The sequence below is a fragment of the Trematomus bernacchii genome, unplaced genomic scaffold (assembly GCF_902827165.1).
Source record: "Trematomus bernacchii unplaced genomic scaffold, fTreBer1.1, whole genome shotgun sequence".
Taxonomy (NCBI): Eukaryota; Metazoa; Chordata; class Actinopteri; order Perciformes; family Nototheniidae; genus Trematomus; species Trematomus bernacchii.
Window position 1 is genome coordinate 3,475,314 of NW_022987524.1, and position 21,572 is coordinate 3,496,885.

A 21,572-nucleotide genomic window follows, 5' to 3' on the forward strand; every position below is an offset into this window, starting at 1 on the left:
AGAAGAGTATGCAGAGGCTTGTAAAACAATGTAAGGTCCTTGTCATGTTACATTGGGGCGATTAGCAAAAACCAACAACCAACAACATCGTCAAGGTATGCAGATCGTTATGTATTTTCATACAATAACGCTAACTGTGATTTATGTGGATGAGCAACCTCTTTCCGTGTGATTGCCTTCTTTCACTTTTGGGACTGGTAGCCTATGTTTCTTTTTTTTATTTCAATCCCAGACTTAGTTACAAAGTAAAATTGTTCACTGGGTTGTTAACATTTATAATATATCTCTACTTCAAAAACACTCAGTGTTTTAAAATCACGTGGCCCAGTGTAAGGGGAGGTTGGATCGTCTTAGCATCGCTGTTCATTATTTCTTTATAAATTCTCCTTCACGTCTTAGTGGTTAGGAAATGAATAAGGATGTTTCTTTCGGACTATTTTACTCCAGAAAGTTTTTCTTCTTGATCTGCCTGAAAATCATTTTTATCTGTATTTTTCATCTAAAGATATGATTAATTTGTGTCACTGCCTCTGACGGCACGTCCACACGGCGGCGTGCGTTGAAGCTTCAACGCTTCTTCCCATTCACTTTGAATGGGGTGACGTCACGATTTGCCGAACTGCATAGAGTGGCGAAGTCACGCCCACCTACTTCCGCCCCATGGGACCTTATTTCGGAAAAATAATGTATTGAAGTCAATGGAGAGAGAAAACGTATCTTTCGATCCCGTTTGAATTGTGCCATGAATTACACATATGATGTTTGTCAATCTTAAAAAATAATTTCCATGTCAAAAAAGTCACAGTTTGTCGTAAAACTGTTGAAATATAAGACTATGAAAAATACGTAACTAGAAAGACTACAAATCCCAGAGTTGCGTAAGTGATGTCACAATTGTTTTCCTAGCTAAAGAGATAGCTAAGATCAGCGCCATATAGATAGAATCTATCTATATGGCGCTGGCTAAGATAAGATAACTTTAACAAGATGCCTGTGTGCTTAGTACCAGGTTGTTATTATACCAGCAATGGGTCTTGCTCATTCTTTCGCTTCCCGTCTGATGAAAGGACTAGGAGTGGCTTGATCAAGCTAGCTAGTAGCTAGCACGTTAGTTAGCATTACAGCCTTGTCATTTTTATTAGCCTTAACATGAAGTAACATGAAGTAACCCAACATGTTAAACAGTAAGAGTAGTAGTCATATTTCGTGAACCCTTTGAATAGTACTGTCACCGGTGTGATCATTCTATAATACACAATTTAAGCCCGGGGGAGAAATGCTAACGCTAACGCTAGCGATCTTCTCTACTTCATGCTATCTGCACAAATGCATACCTGCCAACCCTACCGATTTGGGCGGTAGTCTACCGCTTTTGACATGTTTCTACCGCCTACCGACTTAGCTGACTCTCCCTACCGATTTTCAATCTTCCCAAACTATAACAAATAAAAATGACACTACATAGACACTGGACTCGACTTTTGGCGGACACCGTTTGCAGCGTGTCTGTGATCCCATCATACAAACAATCCTCTGTGTTTCAGTCGATCGCGAGATGTGTCTAAAAATAGAACAACAATATTCTGTTTTATCGTTAATGTCCTATAACATAATCTTCCTGTGCCAGAATAATGCACATGAACGCATCAAAGCTTTGTGATTGGCGTGACCCCATGTATCGGGGCGTGGCTGGTAGGCAGTGGGCAGTGGGCACTAGTTTGCTGTGCAGTCCACACACACAAGACCACAAAGCAAAAGAGCCCAAAATATATAATTTTCACTCTGAGTGGGGAGGATGATTATTTTTGTATCTATTCCAATTCAAAGTCTATCTGTCTCATCTGCAATGCGAGCGTGGCTTTATCGAAGAAGGGTAATTTAGGAGCGGCATTTCAAAACAGTGCACAAACGCTACGAGACGGAATCCCCTCCTAATTCTGCCCTACGCTCCCAAAAGGTGAGGGACCTGAAAGGACAGCTAAATGCACAGCAGTCCATTTTCACCAGGCCCAACAACAAGAGCAAGGCTGCTACCATAGCATCTTATCGTGTCAGTCACGTTCTTGCGAAACACATGAAGTCTTTCAAAGACGGCAAAGTTGTGAAAGAAGCATTCCTGGAGGCTGCCGACGCGCTTTTTGGGGACAGTAAAAATAACAGTAGCATTTCAACAGGTTTTTGATATAATAAAAACTCAAGTTAGATACCGTTATTAATCAGCTGTAAGTTTTAGTTTGTTCGAACTTATTCATTATAATTATTGTACAAAATGGTATAAGAATGCAAACTTTAAGATCTGTTCTGTTTAAATTGAGTATAGTCTATTATCAATTCAGGTTAAGAAACTAGTGTTGCTTGCATCCTATTTTAAAGGCATTTCTTTTTATACTCTACTAAAATGCAAAAAAAAGAAAAGGGTTTGATTCTATTAATTTAGTCTTTTTTATTGCACTCTGGCAGCAGATCTGAGTTGTCTTATTAGTAAAACTAATTTATACTTTTGTAGCAACACTATTTTTATATAATGGCAAAGAAAGGGTTCAGTCTTTTCTTTTTTTCCTGTGTCATATGTGGCAGCACTGTTCAATGTTTCTTGAAAACATGACCCACTGTAGTTTGTGACGTGTGAATAAACTCCTACTCTGTATCAACAACACTGTTGTGTAACTTCAGTTAAATACTTGTATGTGTGTAGATTAGAAAGAGGTAAGATAAAGGATCTGCAGTATTTTATGAAGTATTAATCGTACAAAGGTCAGTTTTATACAAGTAGAAGTGTGTATTTACCTGGTAGTAGGCTGTCAGTAATGGCTACACCTCTCTATTTGGACTGGTAGATCTCGGCAGACTGGCCACTTTAAAAGTAGCTCTCGGTTCAAAAAAGGTTGGGCACCCCTGATCTACACTTTCAAGGTTCAAGGTTCTTTATTGTCAAACTAACATAGCTACAGAGTAATTATGTCGTTGAAAATCTTATGTCACAGGCTTCTCCAACAATGCAACTGAAAGAGGACCAGAAACACATTAAAAATATAATAAAATGTGGAGACTTTGGGATATTTATCTCCCATTCTTTTACTTTTCGGGCATTTTACAGACCAAACATGTCGTTGATGTCACTGTTTAGTGTTTACCAAACTACCACTTTTTCTGAAAAATGCATAAAATGATGCAATATATGTTAAATACATGGTTTATACATGTAATTACTGGGGTTCTGATTACCTAATTTGGGCGTGCACATTTGCCGCGCGCAAACCTACCTCTTTTGGATTTGGAAAGGTTGGCATGTATGCAAATGGTTGACATTAAACATTAAAACGACCAGGCAGTTCAGAGAGAATCAAAGGAAGGCAGGCAGGCAGCTTTGCATGACATTCTTCAGGACGTGTTTCATTGTGGTGATAGTGAGGGTAGTCAATCGTTTTGTTGACAAGACAGTAGTGACGGCCATCTTGGTGACGTGTGTTGTTGACCAGAGATGTAGTTCATTGAGCGTTTCACACAAACAAAAGTGTTACTTCACAGTTTTACGACACATTTTTTTTTTTTTACTTGCAAAATTATCTTTTAAATTGACAAACATCATATGTGTAATTCGTGGCACAATTCAAACGGGATCGAAAGATAATCTTTCTCTCTCCATTGACTTCAATACATAATTTTTCCAAAATAAGGTCCCATGGAGGTCCACCGGAAGGGGAGGGACTTCGCCACTCTATTGTGGTTCCGTCGCTTCACTTTGCTCGCGTTGCTCACTTCAAAGGTTGAGAAAAGTTCAACTTTTGAAGCTTCAATGGAAGCGTCAGCCAATCAAATCATATGCCTGTACAAGCTCTAGCCAATCAAACTGCGTGCTTGTGTGTCCGGGGCGGTAGATTCATGTGATTGGTTGTTGGTCGAGTTTCAGACACGCCCACCGGCAAGCTTCAACGCACGCTGCCGTGTGGACACTGCGTGAGGCCATCGCCCACTGGTTGAGAGTAGCTGCGTCCATCATCCACAGATAGAAAGTGTTCCCAAAGATTCACTTCCTCTTCCTGTTATGGTGCGTCACCGGAACTCACGTAAGTTTGACCCCAGCATCACTTTAGTTTTCTCGCATCATTCAAACTATATGCACTGGCGAGGAGGCGGGGCTTAAGTCCATGTAGAGACCAACAAGAAAAATGAACATATTTGAACGTGATTTATTGTAATACACGTATCAAAATGATGCCAAAATATCAAAATACTGATAGTGATTAGTAAAAACCATGAATTAATGCTTTGACAAGTGAGCATAGAAGACGGCAGTAGGAGATCGGACAGACCAGGCTGAGCTCCCGTTGGAGCTGCTCCGTCCACACTCACAACAACAACAACAACCTGTAGACAGATATAAAGCAGCGACTGTATTCGCCATACACAGCCTGTGGTTTGCACATCCAGTTTCTGACCAGATACAATGAACTGTGAGCTCTGTGAGCAACAGCTGCTGTTTCGTTTCTGATTCAACATCGTCAGTGAGGACACTCTGAGATTCTTACCACTGATTGGCTTTCGCACGACAGCTTGGCCGCGTCATTAGCTTCATTTACGCCGCCCAGGACGAATGCGTGTCTATCCGCGTCTTCGCATTGACTATACATGTAATTCGCCAAAAATGGACGTTGCCTCCCTTGTGAACTTCCCTTCAGTGTGCGGTTGTTAAACTAGATATGTGTTAGAGAGGGGACTGACCTGTGAGATGCCCGGGGAGTGTGTCATTCCCAGAGAGTGTCCACTGAGCTGCTGGTGCTGCTGCTGCTGCTGGTGCTGCTGGTGCTGCTGCTGCTGGTGCTGGTGGTGCTGGTGATGCTGCTGGTGCTGCTGGTGGGGACTGTGCAGCCCCCCCAGGTGGGCCTGGCTGTGGAGGGGGGGGCTGACCTGGAGCGGAGGGCTGGCCGCCGTCATGCTGCCCAGGGACAGAGCTCCCTGGTGGGGGGGCACGCTGGGCCGTGGCGCCGTCCCTCTGGAGGACAGGGCCTGGAGCTGGGGGTGCATCTGGGTGTGAGGGGGGGGCAGGTGTGGGCTGAGGCCGGGGCTTGAGGCGTGGGAAGGGTGCGACTGGTGAGGGTACGGCATGTACATGCTGGGGTGCTGGTGGGAAGGGAGGGAGTGAGGGTGAGAGTGGGGGTGAGAGTGAGAGTGGGGGTGGGGATGAGAGTGGGGGTGGGCCATTGGGCTGGAGGAGTGGTGCTGGCCCGGGTGACCGGGGTACACTGAAGGCTTAGGGCTATACATTGAGGTAGAGGAAGGTATGGAGGAAGAGTGGGGGGGCTTCATTTCAGACGGATCGTTGTAACTCTGGAGAACAAAAAACACAACTGAAAATCAGATTCACATTCACACCTTTAAAATGTGTGTGTGTGTGTGCGTGCTTGTGTGTGTATGTGTGTGTGTGTGTGTGTGTGTGTGAGTGAGTGTGTGTCTTTGTATGTATGCGTGTGTGTGTGTGTGTGTACCTGTGAGACCAGGCTGGCTCTGTATGCAGCCAGTTGTTTCAGATACTCCTTCTTAGCCGTCTCCGTCCTCTTCTTGTACTCCTGAAACACACACAGAGGATTATCCACCTCTATTCCAGTTCACAACATTTAAATGAATGATCAGTACATCATCTGTAAAGCACAGTTTATATTCCTGTAAACTGATTTTTGAGTGAACACCGGCTGTGAGAATGGATACTGAATTTAATCATCACAACAGCCATCAGGGGGCTCATAGTGTTTCCCTCAGCTGACAGTTATCTACATGTAACACTAGGCTACAGTAATGAATTATCACGCACCTACTACAACTTATTTTTTACATTTGTACTGAGGCTGATGGCATTAGAATCGTTTTAGTAATTTGGTCATAAAGAACCACATTACCTTAATATTTGACATTTTGACACCTAACCCTGTGGTACGTGAATATATGAACCACATTTCATTGCGATTAAAAGTGTAGATATTTCAGTAAATCATCTATAGATCTGTGCTGCTGGCATGGCCAAATCATTTTCCTAACAAACTTTCATTATTGTGTTTTTGTATTTCATGACCAAAAACTAGACAATCATTGAAAAAAAACTGAAATGTTGACTTTAATTAAATGTATTATGTCAACAAATGTAATATAACTGAAAGCAATAATATTAAGTTGAACCTATTTACATATTTAATCTTTATATTATTGCTCTCAGCTAACCTAAAACAGTTATGTGAAATCTGTTGACATAATACATTTAATTAAAGTCACATTTGTTTTTTTTCAGTGTAGCTACCATGTACATATTGTCGTCATGTCACTGATGTCATGCTGATTGACAGCTGGAGGAGCTACCTGTTTCTCTTCCTCCCCCAAGCCGTCCCACATGGAGGCCACGATCTTGGACACCTCCCCAAAGGTAGCGTTGGGGTTCTGGGCCTTGATGTTGGCTTGGGTGTCCCTGAAGAACAGGGCGTAGGCGGAAACTGGCTTCACCGGCTCGTTGGGGTCTTTGCGCTTCTTCTTCTTTGGTGTTTTTGGTTTCTTGGAGATGTCCACTGTCGCTGGCCTCTTCTCTGCTACACTGACCAGCTAAAAGGAGGAGGAGGAGGAGGTTAATTTGACACAGCAAGGTATGGCGAGGATGAATATATGGATGTACACAGAGGTGGGTGGAGGTTAGATCTGTATTAAATATGTGTAAAAACAGTAAAATGGTGGTACAAGAAAACAACATGCTTAGAGCGGTGCAGTGATGATGTGTTTTTGTAGGCCGACCCTGAAGTTAGCATGGCAAGGCCTCCCTCAGTAAAAAGCAATGGGATTTTTCCCTTGGATTTCGAAATTTTGCAGAAAATATGATCTGTAGTGAATACAATTTGTATGCTACATACACATATTTTTCCGCAGGATAAGCCCCTCATATCAACACCACTTTTATAATTGTCTAAGTGTTAATTGCCAGAATTTAAAAGCTGACAGAAATTCACCAGTGGGGTATTTACTGACGTATTTCACATCGTTGAACAACATATGAACATCTCTTCAGCTTGTGTTAACCAAAGGTCTTATTTTGGGCATTAACCACAAACAAATGTTTATATAAATGCAAAAAGATACACCTTATCATAAAGATTGAATCATCCATTTTGGAAATACATTTATACAGTTAAATAATTGCTCTAAAAAATGTTTTTAAAGTAAAGTTTTTACCAGGATCCTTGAACATGTGTTTGTTTTGATTGAAATAGAATAAGTGAGCGGCCTTGACAGCTAACAGCAGATATCCCTGTCCTGCCTGTGCCTCCTGATTTAGTCACAGGGTACTGAGTGCTGTAGACTGTTAATGCATCACTTCAGCTAGCCACAGCAGCTTAGTTTCCCTCAGCCACTTTAGCTCAAATTGCTAATATACTGTAGCTCAAAAAGCTTGTAGTTCACTGCTGACGGAACCAGCTCCGCGTCTTTCCTTCCCAGGCGATTGCTTTCATTTATTTTCCCCGGTAATGGTGTGGTTTCTTTGGAGAATTTTTCCTTGTGTGCTTCAAGGGATTAACGGACAGGATTTAATTGATCAAACTAAGCTAAATAAATCTGACTACTGTCTTTCGATGGAATCATATTGTGAAACAATCAGTGGCGAACCGTGTGTGTCTACAGAAGGTCCAGTTGTGATAGACACGGTTCGCCACTGGAAACAATCATGTATCCAGATATGATTCACTATTATTTGGACTCTTAATTGAAAATAAAAAGCACATACTGACATTTGCAGATTTGTTTTTTCATCACACTTCACCAAGGCTCAATTCAGAGGGAGTCCGAAGCGGACTCCAGCTGGTACAAGCTGCAACCTTTATAGCTCCATTTCCTTTAGAAAATATTAAACTATGCTTTACAAATATATATATTTTTTATAACTCAAGTAATTCATACAGGAATATAAAAAATATGCTATACCACGTAGTTAGTTTGTTAAGAAGATAAAAAATGACAGATATTAAGTTATTAACATTTTGACTATATCTCCAAGTCTAACAATGATGGTTTTAAGGCCCCTGAAAAGTTCTTTCAAATCGTGCATTTTCTCTCTTTAATTCACATTCAAAACTTCACCTAAATAACACCCAGCTGATCTGCTCTATCAGGACTGTGGGACGTGGAGGGATTTGACTGACAGGAGCCTGTCATCAGATTGGATTTATGTTTCTAAACCTGAGCCACTCATACTTCACACCAAAGAGAAGACAGACATGTCCACTACTGAATGACTGTTGTTTGACTATATTTCTTATATAGCTGTATATGAGTAACAGCTGACTATGAGGGGCCGTACAGGCCGTAATTCATACTGGTCCTCTCACACACATACATCCTCCTTTTACATACATAGTCTCTCTCACATACCAGTGTTTCCCACAGATCTGAAATATACTTGGGGGGTGGTGGAAGCGGGGGGGGGGGGGGGGGGGGGGAAGTTGAGGTGACGTGCCTTTGTGACGTGCAACAACATGAACCTTTCTGTTGGTCGCTTGTTAGCAGACCCTTCACGCGATGGCAGAGCGAACAGGTACAGGCAGGGCCCATAGTGATAGCCCTATAGTTTAAATCTACTACCCACAAATAAACATATGGACATGGGTTACTATTTTAAACAAATTGTAAATGTATTTAGGAACCTATCCATGTGATTTTAAGTGGGGGTGGACCTCAAATCCTCTAGGGCGGTCCGGGGGCATGCACGATTTTTTTTTAAATGTTGGAGTTAAATGCATCAATCTGGTGCATTTTGAGGGGAAAATAAAGAGACTAGATCTATGGGAACACCTATATATGAAACAGAACTGTATACATTTCAATAATCATAAAATCATGGCCATAACCAATAACATACCATATCCAATATGAAAAAACACTGAAACTTGTTTATTTATTTTTGGTTCATTTATAGTTGTGAGTGTGTCTGTGCTCCTGAATCAGCCTCTCCTGTCTCCCTCCTCTCCCTCCTCCCCCCCTCTCCCCCTCTCCCCCCTGCTCCTCTTTGAGGCAGCAGCAAAGACTAGTTTTAGCTCTCAACAAGTTTTATAAGTGCATCTTACCTTTTTTCACCTAGTTAACTTTTTTATTTTTTATTCATGCATATTTTACTAATCACTCCCCCCTCAAATGGAAATATGTGTTTACATAAATGGTGACCAAACCGTTTGAGACCCACAGAGATAACTTAGACTAAGTTAACTATCTAAACACTCAGAGAGTCCTTAACCTCACCTGAGCTGTAGTTATCAGTCTCTCCGTCTGACAGCAGAGGACTCTCCCTCCACCTTGTAGTTGAAACAGCTCCTTATATCCGTTAGCGCAGCTAGCTAGCACCAGATGTTAACAACAACAATACACGTAACCGGTGCGCACGCTTTCTCTCTCTTGCTCGCACCACACATACACACACACCCTCCCGAGCTTGAATGACACACAGAGACCAATCGAGGGCTTTAGTGTATGATCTGTATGAAAGTGGCCATGTTTGCGCAGTGTTGCGTTCACAATACATACATTAAAAAAAAAAATCCTCAGGCCAGCAGGCCACTTAACGGGCCAGGCCATCGGGAAACCCCCCGGTCCTCCCGATGGCCAGTCCGGGCCTGTGTAGGAGTATATTGTTAACATATATTTGTCTATCTATAACAGTCTATTTAGTTTTCTATTCCCTGCTCCTCCAGAGGCAAGCACTGCCTTTATACTTGCTTGTCGGACATATACAATTCATTCTCACCCAATGAGAATGAAAAAAGGTGATGAATATTATTCAGCAGCACAGTAATGGTTTCATTTCCCCAGAATATGAACAGTCAGTTTGGTGGAGTGTGTGTTTCAGTATGAGGGCGCAGATTTCCATCTACTTGATATGCAGGGAGAACGGGTCTATTATGACACATAACATTACCATAACAACTATCCCACACACACACACACACACACACACACACACACACACACACACACACACACACACACACACACACACACACACACACACACACACACACACACACACACACACACACACACACACACACACACCAACACACACACACACACACACACACACACACACACACACACACACACACACACACACACACACACACACACACAATATAGACAATACAGTGTCTTTGTGTGTTTCTTTACCCTGAGTCCGTCATCATTGTCGTCCTCATGTGCTGAACTGGACGGGGACGGGGTGGCTGATTTACTTCCAGGGGGGGAAGGAGAATTATGGGTAGCAGAGTTCCCACTCAGCCCCAGCTGGGATTGGTTGATGGTGGACAGCTGACCTTGCTGGCTCATGCCCGATTGGCTCCTGGGTCCGAGCGCAGCTTCGATTGGCTGTTGGCTGCTGGTGAACCGTGAGTCAGAGTTCACCATCTGCTGCATCTGTGCAAAGACATCATGAGGATGACAGTTAGTGGGTGAAGGCAAAAAGGGAGGTGCAGGAATGAGTCGTAGTGCCCGGAAATGAGTTAGCATTTCACCACTTAAGGTTCCCTGCATTTGAAATAAAGGTTTTCCTCAATGTTGGGACGGGTTTTAATTCCAGATTGATGACATGATTGCTGTTGTTTTTATGAAACCTCTAAAAATTGTTTTAATGATAGTGACTTAAAAATATCGGCGGAGAGATGCAGTAACAGCTGTGTTAGAAATATTAAACATTTCTGCAGTTAAATGCATTTTCCTGAGATCATGGTGATGTTGTACTGCACAGGATACACCTATGATTTAATGTAATAAATATAGCATTACTTATTTACTAATGTTTCAATTTGAATTCTTAAAGCAGCAAATAATCCTACTTAAAACATTAATTAAAAAAAAGTTTTGATTAAGGCAATAATATCAATTAGGCAGAATCTCTTGTCCTAAACAACCATTCTTTCTAATAGCCAGCAGGTGTGTCTACAGGTTGCAAAAATAATTAAGAATGTGTACAAGTCTATGAGAAAATGATCCGACCTCTGATTTATTGTATTACCCCAGGAAACAACTTCCTGACGGGTTTAAGGTTGACTTGACAGCTTGTGAGGAAAACACAGGCTGATATCAGGCTGCCATCTAAGATCATGTTGGACTGAAGAGCTTCTGAGCTACATAACGTGTTCATGTAACACACCCAGCTGGGCTCTCAAACACTCTGCCTTTGCCTGACAGGTTTTGCACAGTCAGTGTGCAGCAGTCCAGGATTCACTCAAAATGAAATCTGATAGTAACCGTGGCAACAGGGAATACAGGTCAGAGAGAAGATGGGATCAGAAGTATTTTAACATCAATCCCCGCTCCTGTATAAATACATCAATACAGTCTAAACTCCATTTGCTGCACTCTGCTGTATATGTTTACCTGGAGGAGACATGATGGTGTCTACAGCTGCACACTGAGCACACATCCTCATTCATTCTGCACACTGAACAAAGTGAAATGCAAATTTCACATAACTGTATTAGGTTAGTTGAAAGCAATAATATTACGTTTAAATAACAAATATTAGGTTCAACTTAATATTATTGCTCTCAACTAACCTAATGCAGTTATGTGAAATCTGTTGACATCATACATTTAATTCAAGTCAACGTTTCAGTTGTTTCAGTTCACTCATGTCTAATCATTTAGCAGAAAGCTGATGTACTGCTATATACTGTATAAAGTGACCAGACTGTTGTTTCATTGTTACGATCAAATAAATTGACGCACACAAAATATGAATTAATGTTTTTTTGCTCTAAAGCCTTTTATTAATAATGAATCGATAAACATTTTCTCCTCTCTGCATTTTGCAGCTCCCGTGTCTTTCCCTATGCAGTATCCCACTACCTCACGTGGAATGTCAATAAGGGCACTTCTAGAGTAATTAGTTACTCTTCACATAAAAGGAAATGTCACGCCTATTTCATACAACGCATAACTATATTACTAATCAACTTGTAGTGTTCAAAGTATCCAAAATTGGCAACATTTAGCATTATTATACTCATATGTGGATTTATTGGTAATAAAAAACAGAAAAATATTATATTCTATAAAATGTGAATGCTTAGTATTCCCACATCTTTAACAAATGACTCAAATGAACAAAATATTATTTAATGTATATATTCAGAATAGCTAAGTGTTTCAGAAATAGCTTATAAAACGCAAGTATAAACAACATGAATACAAAATATTATATTCTATAAATTGTTTTACTTTTGGCTGATAATACCTTTTTCCGTTTATTTTAGTAACATTTCTTTCTTTTTTTTATGTTTTAAGGTAAAACTATTTCGATAATATGAAGCAGCTTCTCTGCGAAGAAGGAAAAAGCAATTATTTCTGATAAAGTAGTTTTGGACAAATGGTATTTAATGGCATTATTTAGCGATCCGTTATTTTCATGGGCCCCCTCTGTCACCCTGTGTAGTTTTAATTATTAAGCACCATGTTGTACTTTATCTGCACTATGCTTCTGCTGTTAATGTAAATGTCCCTGTTGCGGGACAAATAAAGGAATTCTGATTCTGAGCAGTCTCGTTGTGAGTCACTCGTCTTTTTTGGTCCATTTCTCATGAAAACAAAACCAATGTGATTTCTAACACCCTCAGCATGGGAACTTTGACACCCATCATCACAAATATGAAGGACATGGTTAGTGATGAGTTTCCTCTTAGTAAGCATCGAATAATAGCGGATGTGGTCTGGTGCTCTTGGGAACGCGTCACCTGAACTCGGAACACTGCTGTGGTATTTAGATAGAACACAGAGTGATGTTCTCTAACATGGAAAGAGCTTTCAGACTGACGCATGTGCTGGTAGAAAAGCAGACAATTAATAGCTGTGGTTCAGCGTTGGGACTTCAATAAATGTCACGTTGGTTAACAGTCAAAATATCCGTTGTCATAATTCTCCAGAGAGCTTTTACTCCGTCACATTTATGTGACAGCTCGCAACACGAACATAAAACGGCTGGATTTGGAATAGTTTGAAGATCTGAGGAACAGGCTGCACTGATTTTGAGGTTTTTTTGCAGATAAAATGTAATGAGTGTTATCTGATTTCATTATATGATTTATTATCAGGACTTTTTGTCATTATATAATAAAACTGCCTGGCTGACAGAGGTTGAAGAAGTACTCTAAGTATTAACTTAAAAGTAGTAATAGTACAGTGTAAAAATACTCTGGTACAAGTAAAAGCATTCAGAATTGTACTTAAGTAAAAGTAAAAATGTATTGGTATACTTCCAAAAATAATTCCAAAAAGTACTTGTCATGCAAAATAGCCATTGTAAGTACCAAATATTTAAAATTATTGTATGTAAAATATTGTTGCGTTTATGTATACATCACTTTAATGATGCAATTGTTAAAGATGGAGTTTATTTGAATGACTTATAATATTATAATATAATGTGTGTTGAATTTTGTATTAACAATGTAATAACCTGAAATCTGCAAAGTAACTAGTAACTAAATATGTTAAATATACATAGTATAAAGTACAACATCTGCCTACAAAATGTAGTGGAGTTAAAGTATAAAGCAGCATAAAGTGAAAATACTCAAGTAAAGTACAAGTATCTCCATGTTTTACCTAAGTACAGTACTTGAGTAAATGTACTTAGTTACATTAAACCACTGTTGGCTGAGGATGTCCGATTGGTGCATGGAAAAATAGGAAAGGTTGACTTGAAAATGTTCTGATGGAAAATGCGCAGTAAGAGCTAATGGAAAGGACGCATGTGTATTTCTGTTGTAGTTTTCAGCCGCTTGTGTAGCAACAACACTAGCTGCCCCGCTGAGAGGAGAGGAGGTCAGAGGTCACACAACACCTGGTGCCACTGTCACATCAGAGCAGCTAAAAACACTTCTTTAACTAAGCGCATGAGCAATGGAAGAAAATAATTTCCTTTGGAGGGATTGAGAAATTATGTGGAAGGAGAATTACAGTAATGACTGGCTCATGTCACATCTTCACAAAGTTGTGGTCCTTGACAGGATATCAAAATGTTCACATACATTTGTTTCTTGATTTGAGTCTAGAAACTCAGCATGTGTATTGTAGTTCATGACTGAGGTCCGAAGAAACAAAAACATGTATATCTGTTGCTAGCCAGTGTTGCAAGAAGTACTCAGATCCATTCCTTAAGGAAAAGTACAATTACTATTAAAGCTCCTGAATTCAAAATTCTACTAAAATATACAAAAGTATCAGCAATCAAAATGTATTTAAAGTACAAAAAGTACTCATCCTGCACAATGACCAAGTTCAGAATAATATAAATTAAATAAGTATTATCAGATAAATGTACTTCAAATATCAAAAGTACAAGTACTCATTATGCGGAATTGATCTTTCCACAGTATTTTATTTTTATGGTTATATTATTATCCTGTTTTTAGACATGTAAATAATAGCATTTTACTGTTGTAATTTTCACCATGTGGACCACATGTAGATACTTAAAATACCCTTTAGATTAGTAAGTACAGCACTTCTTTATACTACATCAGCATGTGTTTTGATCATTGTGAGTGTTAAAAGAAATGTAGTGGAGAAAAAAGTATGATATTTGCCTCTTAAATGTCGCGGAGTAGAAGTATAAAGTAGAATTTAATGGAAATATATTAATATTTCAAAGTAAGTACAGTACTTGAGTAAATGTAGTTAGTTACTTCCCACAAGTGTTTCTAGCTAATGAATTTAATCAAATGTCTGTAAAAGTAAATGTTTCAATACTTGCATAAAGCTGACTGACAATGCTACCAACAACCCTAGAGAGGGGGTCCACACTCACCATGGTGGGCTCCCGGTGATGATGTGTACTGGAGACAGGTGCTGGGGGGATCAGCGCACCAGTAACAGCAAATGTTTACTCACAACAACAAAACATTCCATAGGAAAGGCTGAGGGCATGAAACCTGTTCATTGAACTTTGTTTATTGGAAATAAATGGGTTTGGATTATTCCTGCGTAAGATACGCTCGCTGGGGCCTCAGCGACAGTTTGATTTCCAGTTTGATTTCTTTACGTTGTCGCCGCTAGACTTGGTATAAAAGATATGTCAAAATCTCAATAAAGGTCATATTGCCTAACCATGCTGTAATGTATGTACAGAACCTCTGGATTTTCTATCCAGACATTTTGCATTTCCGTAGTGTTCACTATTTGTCTTTGTTCATCCGTACCACTGCTCATGCACAAGTCTCTCTGCAAAAAGGTTTATGTCACAAAACGGCAGGTTAAATGACTTTACATCAGTACATGACAGATAAATAAGAACTGTCACTTGCAATGTTTAAATATAAACATAACGTTTATAACTTTGAACCAAGTGGGAACAAAATCCCATCTGAGAGCTCAGAATTAATTCTATAACCTCCTCATTTTAGACATTAACCTTCATGCAGACGGCAGCCAGAAATAAAAAGAGCAGTCTCAATATTAAATGCAACTCAGTAGTCCTGCCTCTTCCTAGAATCTCACACACACACACACACACACACACACACACACACACACACACACACACACACACACACACACACACACACACACACACACACACACACACACACACACACACACACACACACACACACACACACACACACACACACACACACACACACACACACACACACACACACACACACACACACACACGTCAACCCCACCCACCCCGATTAGGCTGAGCCAGGCACCGTTGCTAGGCGACCATCATTCATGGACCGGCAGTAAATGAATGTTAATATGAGAATATAAAGGCGAGGTGCAGAGAAAAGGTAGGCCGGAGACAAACTGATGGAAAATAAGAGCTTCCCTTCAGGCCACTTTAATAATCTCCCCGGTTACACAGTTAACACAGGTTAGTCACTATCAAACAGAGGGATTGTGTAATTAAAAACTGTCTGTGTTGGGCTGGTTTAGAGTCTTATAATGTAACTGCGCTGTGAGCTTCACCATGAGGCTTCAAACTGACACTTTAAATTAAAGTAGGGAGCTTTAATATGGAGATGGAGACACTTGAAAATGTAAAAACTAAAACTAAAATGTCATGCTCTTTTTTTTATTATCATTACAAATATTGGGCTAAAGCACTGAGCGTGCTTTCTTTTTCTCCAGTGCATTCTGATTGTTTGTAGCTTTGCTAAGCAGCTAAATATAAGGCTGCACATGTATATTTATAAATATATATATGTTAAAGGTAGGGTAGGTAAGTTTGAGAAACCGGCTCGAGATCGCTAGAATTTGAAAATACACAACCGGAGAAAATCTGCCACTTCCTTACAGAGCCCCTTCTCCAACACACACGAACGCGCACATGACCAATGAGGGCACGAGATAAGTTTGTGCACAGATGGAAGGCTGACAGGCAGGTAGGCCATCCAGTTATTTTAGCCGGGCCGGCTAAAATGATTGGTCGTGCTTTTTACAGTACTACGGCTTCCACAGATGACATTTTGTTATGGATTTATTGTCAAAGCACTTAAGATATTCATTGCTATCGGGATGTTAAGAGCATTCCATGGAATATAACAACAAGTGTATCTCGAGCCGGTTTCTCAAACTTACCTACCCCACCTTTAAGTAAGTGTGTATGTATGCATATGAACAGGGGTATATAAGTGTGTATAAATGTATATTTGTGAAATCCTCAGCTTTAATTTAACTGTCAATATATTACGGCTTTGGAGACAAAGACCAAGAGTGGGAGGTGACAAGTTTCATTCTGAATAAAATAGCAGACACATATATGAATCAGCACCCCTGACACATATATGGCTCTGTCCCCCCTCTGATCAGAAGTTTCTGTCTGAGGTGAAGCTTTAATTTATTTACTGTATGACACAGGCAGTGACATTTTCATTTGACTGGGAAATGAAGACTTAAAATATGAGGGAAATGTCACATCCACTCGCTGCCACGATTCAAATAACAGCGCCTCAGGCAAAAGCCCGTTTCACACAGTCAAAGTGAATAAAATATGAAAGACAAGTTAAAATACATCAGTGGGCTGTCACTTCAAATCTTAACACTGATATGCTCACACTTCTTCCAATAAGTAAAGTCAGAGGACCCCTGAGCAGGATAGAGTCCACATGCCTCTGGTGTGAAGCATCATCAATCATCTTACAGTGATCCAATAGCCACATCCTCACAGAGGTCTTTTCAAAAATCTCTCTGTTAACATGTTCTGTTGTCAATCAGTATGCTAGTATCAGTGGTGGAATGTAAATAGGTACATTTACAGTACTCAAGTATCTTTGACATATTTATACTTTACTTGAGTATTTAAATGTAATGCAACTTTATACTTATACTCCTCTATATTTAAGAAGCGCATATTGTCAATTGTCTTTTTACTGCACTTCATTTATTTTAACATTCACAGTTACTTTGTACACATGAAAACACATGATATGCTGATGTGGTATAATGCAGTACTGTACTCCTTATATACACAGTACAGTATGTTAGGTATCTACATTTGGTCCACATTAACAAACACATATAATAAACACAATAACATAATACTGTGAACCGTTCTGTGTATTGAGTACTTACATTTTTGATACCTTGAGTACATTTAGCTAATAATACTTCTGTATTTTATATTATTCTGAAATGGGCCATTGTGCAGAATGAGTACATTTACTTGTTGTACTTTAAGTATATTTTGATGCGAATACTTTTCTACTTTTGCTCAAGTACAATTTTGAAATCAGGATTCTTACTTCTAATGGAGTATTTTAAGACCATAGTATTTGAATGTTTACTTAAGTAAAGGATCTGAGTACTTCTTCCAACACTGATGAGTACAATCCAACAAACCAAATATCATTACACACACCCTCTTAACTAACATATCTGACACTGGAGTATCATATTTGAGTTGATCTCTAGATGGAGGCTGTTTCTCTGGCTCATTCAGCTGATGTGTGAGAAACAGGAAGTGTGGTCACGTTTCCGAGGGTAAAACATGACACCTACACAACTGCTACATCTAAAATAAAGACTTTCAATGGCTGCCTTTCCTGTGCCCTTCACTCATTATTCTACTATTTTTAATTTAATTTTGAATAAATGTAAAAAGAATGTATCTCGTGAAATTATTTTGAAAAAATTATAAAAATAGATATTATATTAATAAACTTAAATTGAACGTGTGTAGTAGTATAGCACAATAAAAAGTAATGTATGTACATTTGACTATTTCCCTGTGGTTCATTGTGTTGTGAGGACTCACCACAGACAGGGTGCTGGTCATGGGGCCCCCGTCCGGACTGAAGGTGCCCCCATCCTGGTTCAGCAGGGCGTTTCCATCCTGGCCACTGGACATGCCGGGCAGGTCCATGCCCTGCAGCTGGTAGGGGTGGTGCGGCGCTGACCTGGAAGGGGGGTCCATTTGGTGGTATGGTCCAGAGCGGGAATCGTGTGGGAGATGGGGGTGCAGCATGTGCTCTGGCAGGGTGGGGGGAGTGATGGGGGGAATGTTGTAGTCATCATCACCCAAACCACCCACTGAGTAAGACTGAGGGGAGACAGAGAGGAGGTCTGATTAAAGACACACTACACTTTTATTCCATAGACGTTAGGACTGCAAGATTTGGAAACAATTACTCATTTCAACTATTTTAAAGGGGCTCTATTTTGCTCATTTTCAGGTTCATACCAGTATGTAGTGTCTCTACTGTGACGTGTCTCCATGCTTTAATGTTCAAAAAGCTCTTTATTTTTCTCATACTGTCTGTGCTGCAGCACCTCTTTTCACCCTCTGTCTGAAACCAGAGCCCAGTCTGCTCTGATTGGTTAGCTATTGTGATTGATCAACCGCTTAGAGATGTCCCGCCCCTGTCACGTACAATGTGTTGTGTGAGAGAAACTCCCTCTGGAGGGAACACAGGGATTTTAGCCTTTGCAGACCATTTACATGCACACAAACCTATAGAACAGTGGTTCTCAAATGGTCAGGCCTCGGGACCCACTTTTTTCCTTCGTCAATAAATCGCGACCCACAATTTTGAACCGCTCAAATCTATTCAACAAAAAATCAGCATACAATTGTAATTAAAGTGAAGTATATGGGATTAGTTTTGTATCATAAAGATAAAGCAACACCTTCTCAGAATAAAGCAAAACTATGAGTTTAAAAGAAGTCAAGCAAAATAAAATAAATTTCAAAAATAAAACTATAAATTGCAAACAAATCATTTGTGTAATCATGTAAACTATAAGTCTTTTTTCTTTGTTTTAACATAGGTTTTTGTTTGCAGTTCTTGTTTCTTCTTTCTCAATGATCAGACTTCTGCTCTCGCTGCAGCTCTCTCTTTTGCGCTCCTTCACTTTTTGTTTGAGATTTTGATACAAACGTCCCAGGTGGGCGGGACTTTCAGGGGTGCGTCCTCATTGGCTACTAAGTTTTTGAGTGACAGCCCAGTCCTCCAGCGATTGTACAGTGCAGGCAGCTGCGGTGCGGTAGCTGAGCGTGGATAGAACACCCCCAGAAGAACCAGCATTTCAATTATTATAATACAAGTGAAAATATATGTAAGTATTGATCATTTGTGTTGTTTGTGCTGTACTATACGGTCTGTTTCTTTATTGTGTTAGTTAAGTGAGAAGTAAAGCTGTGCTATGAAAGTTAGCTTTTGCTACCTTTAGATCCATAACAATGCAAGCTAAGTAGCCTAACCCTTAGCACACACTCAAACGGACTCGTGTGCCTGACTCTACCAACAGGCTTTCATGATTCTGTTTAGATATGCAAGTATAAGCCATGATAGCTTATTTTATCAACACGCTAATTTGATGTGAAAATCAATGGAGGCTGAGTTAACTTTGTAGGAAAACCTACCGCCCATGATGCCCCTGAGCTGTGTTTTATTTGTTAACTTCATATTTTTCATTTCATAAAACATTTATTTTCTTCTCATATTAACAGTGTGGATCATTGAGACAGCGTGGTGTCCAGAGGTCTTATCCTGTTTTCCCACTTCCTCTGAGGGGACAGCACGGAGGGGACAGCATGAAGAAAGACCTGCACCATCTTCATCCACGCTGGGTGTTGCTGTTATCACTGGCTCAGTGTCATTTCATTTGACCAAATGTCTTTCTTTACATATACATTTAATAGATTTTATTATTATCCACCTTTTTGTTTTATGTCCTTTTATTTAAAACATTCTTTGAGACTTCATCTTCTGGTTCAAATTTCAATAAATGTAATTTGTATAATCACTCTTTTGTCTTTATTCTACATAGACATGTTAGAGATTCCATTCAAATCTGTTGATTATTCATATCTTCCTCAGGCTAGGAATAGTATGTTGAGTTTGTAATGCTAAATGCATCATTTTCTCACAGGATATAGAATGAGACAACACAGTTTTTATCCATTGTGTATGAATGCTTCAGCTCTTCAGACCAACATAGTAAGATGTGAGCATGTTCCTAGTTGTGTTGGTATGCAGCCTAGGTCTGGTCTGTTTAATAAAGCAAATCTGCCACTTTTATATTGTAGAATTTGTTCAATTAAAGCAGTCTTTAATTGTATGTCCTAAACATAGCAATATATGCTTTTGAAATGTAACATGTCTTTGAAAAAATAATAGTATACAGTTTATATTGTGTATCACCTTTAGCTTGAAAATACATAGATGTGTTTTTTATCTATAAAATAAATAAATAAACAGACACTTTATCAATCCCAAATTGGGAAATTATTTTACAGCAGCAGTGTGTTCAGGTATTAAAATATTTAAAGTTGGAATAAAGTATAAACTACACAACACAAGTCTAATGCACAGCAATCCATAAGAGAAGTCCGATATGTTCATGAAACTCCCCAGGAGGCACCAACACTAACGTGGCCGAGTGGACTCCGGAGTTTGCTGCATGAGTTGCACTGTATGATCTGTGGTGTAGTGGGCTGTCACTCAAAAACTGAGTAGCCAACGCACCCCTGAAAGTCCCGCCCACCTGGGACGTTTGTGTCAAAATCGAAAACAAAAAATGAGGGAGCGCAAACGAGAAGAGCTGCAGCGAGAGCAAAAGTCTGATCATTGAGAAAGAAGCAAAGAGAACTGCAAAGAAAAACCTATGTTAAAACAAAGAAAAAATACTTAAAGTTTACATGATTACACAAATGATTTGTTTGTAACTTATATTTTTATTTTTGAAATTTATTTTATTTTGCTTGAAAGTTTAATCTGATGATGGTCATTAAGTTTCTCGAATCAAAGTTGAACTGTATAACAAAAAAAGGCACACTTGACTTGTATTCAATAAAAAGGCAGGGTAACACTTTATATTAAGGTACACAAATTCACCATCAACTAGTTGTTAATTAACATTCATATTAGCAGTATATTGGCTCTTTATTAGTCATTATAAAACACTTATTAATGCCTTATTCTACATGACCGTATTCTACAAGTAATAGGCCATTAGTTGAGTTTTTCCTCAATAACCCTCTAATTAGTGCTTATTTATTGCAAGTAAGGAAGTTGTTGTTCATGAGTTTTGGTCTTAATATGCTCTGC

At 39.6% G+C, this 21,572-nt stretch overlaps 1 protein-coding gene across 1 annotated transcript in view; it reads right to left on the reverse strand.

The window, feature by feature from the left end:
* The window catches only part of tox (thymocyte selection-associated high mobility group box), a 77,802-nt gene that overhangs the window by 6,581 nt on the left and 49,649 nt on the right, over positions 1-21,572 (reverse strand). Inside the window, exons 5-9 of the mRNA XM_034118909.1 lie at positions 18,278-18,562; positions 10,186-10,431; positions 6,349-6,585; positions 5,487-5,567; positions 4,723-5,328 (exon numbers count right to left, since the gene is read on the reverse strand). Of these exons, the coding sequence (XP_033974800.1) occupies positions 4,723-5,328; positions 5,487-5,567; positions 6,349-6,585; positions 10,186-10,431; positions 18,278-18,562 (1,455 nt within the window). The remainder of the gene's footprint in view (positions 1-4,722; positions 5,329-5,486; positions 5,568-6,348; positions 6,586-10,185; positions 10,432-18,277; positions 18,563-21,572) is intronic.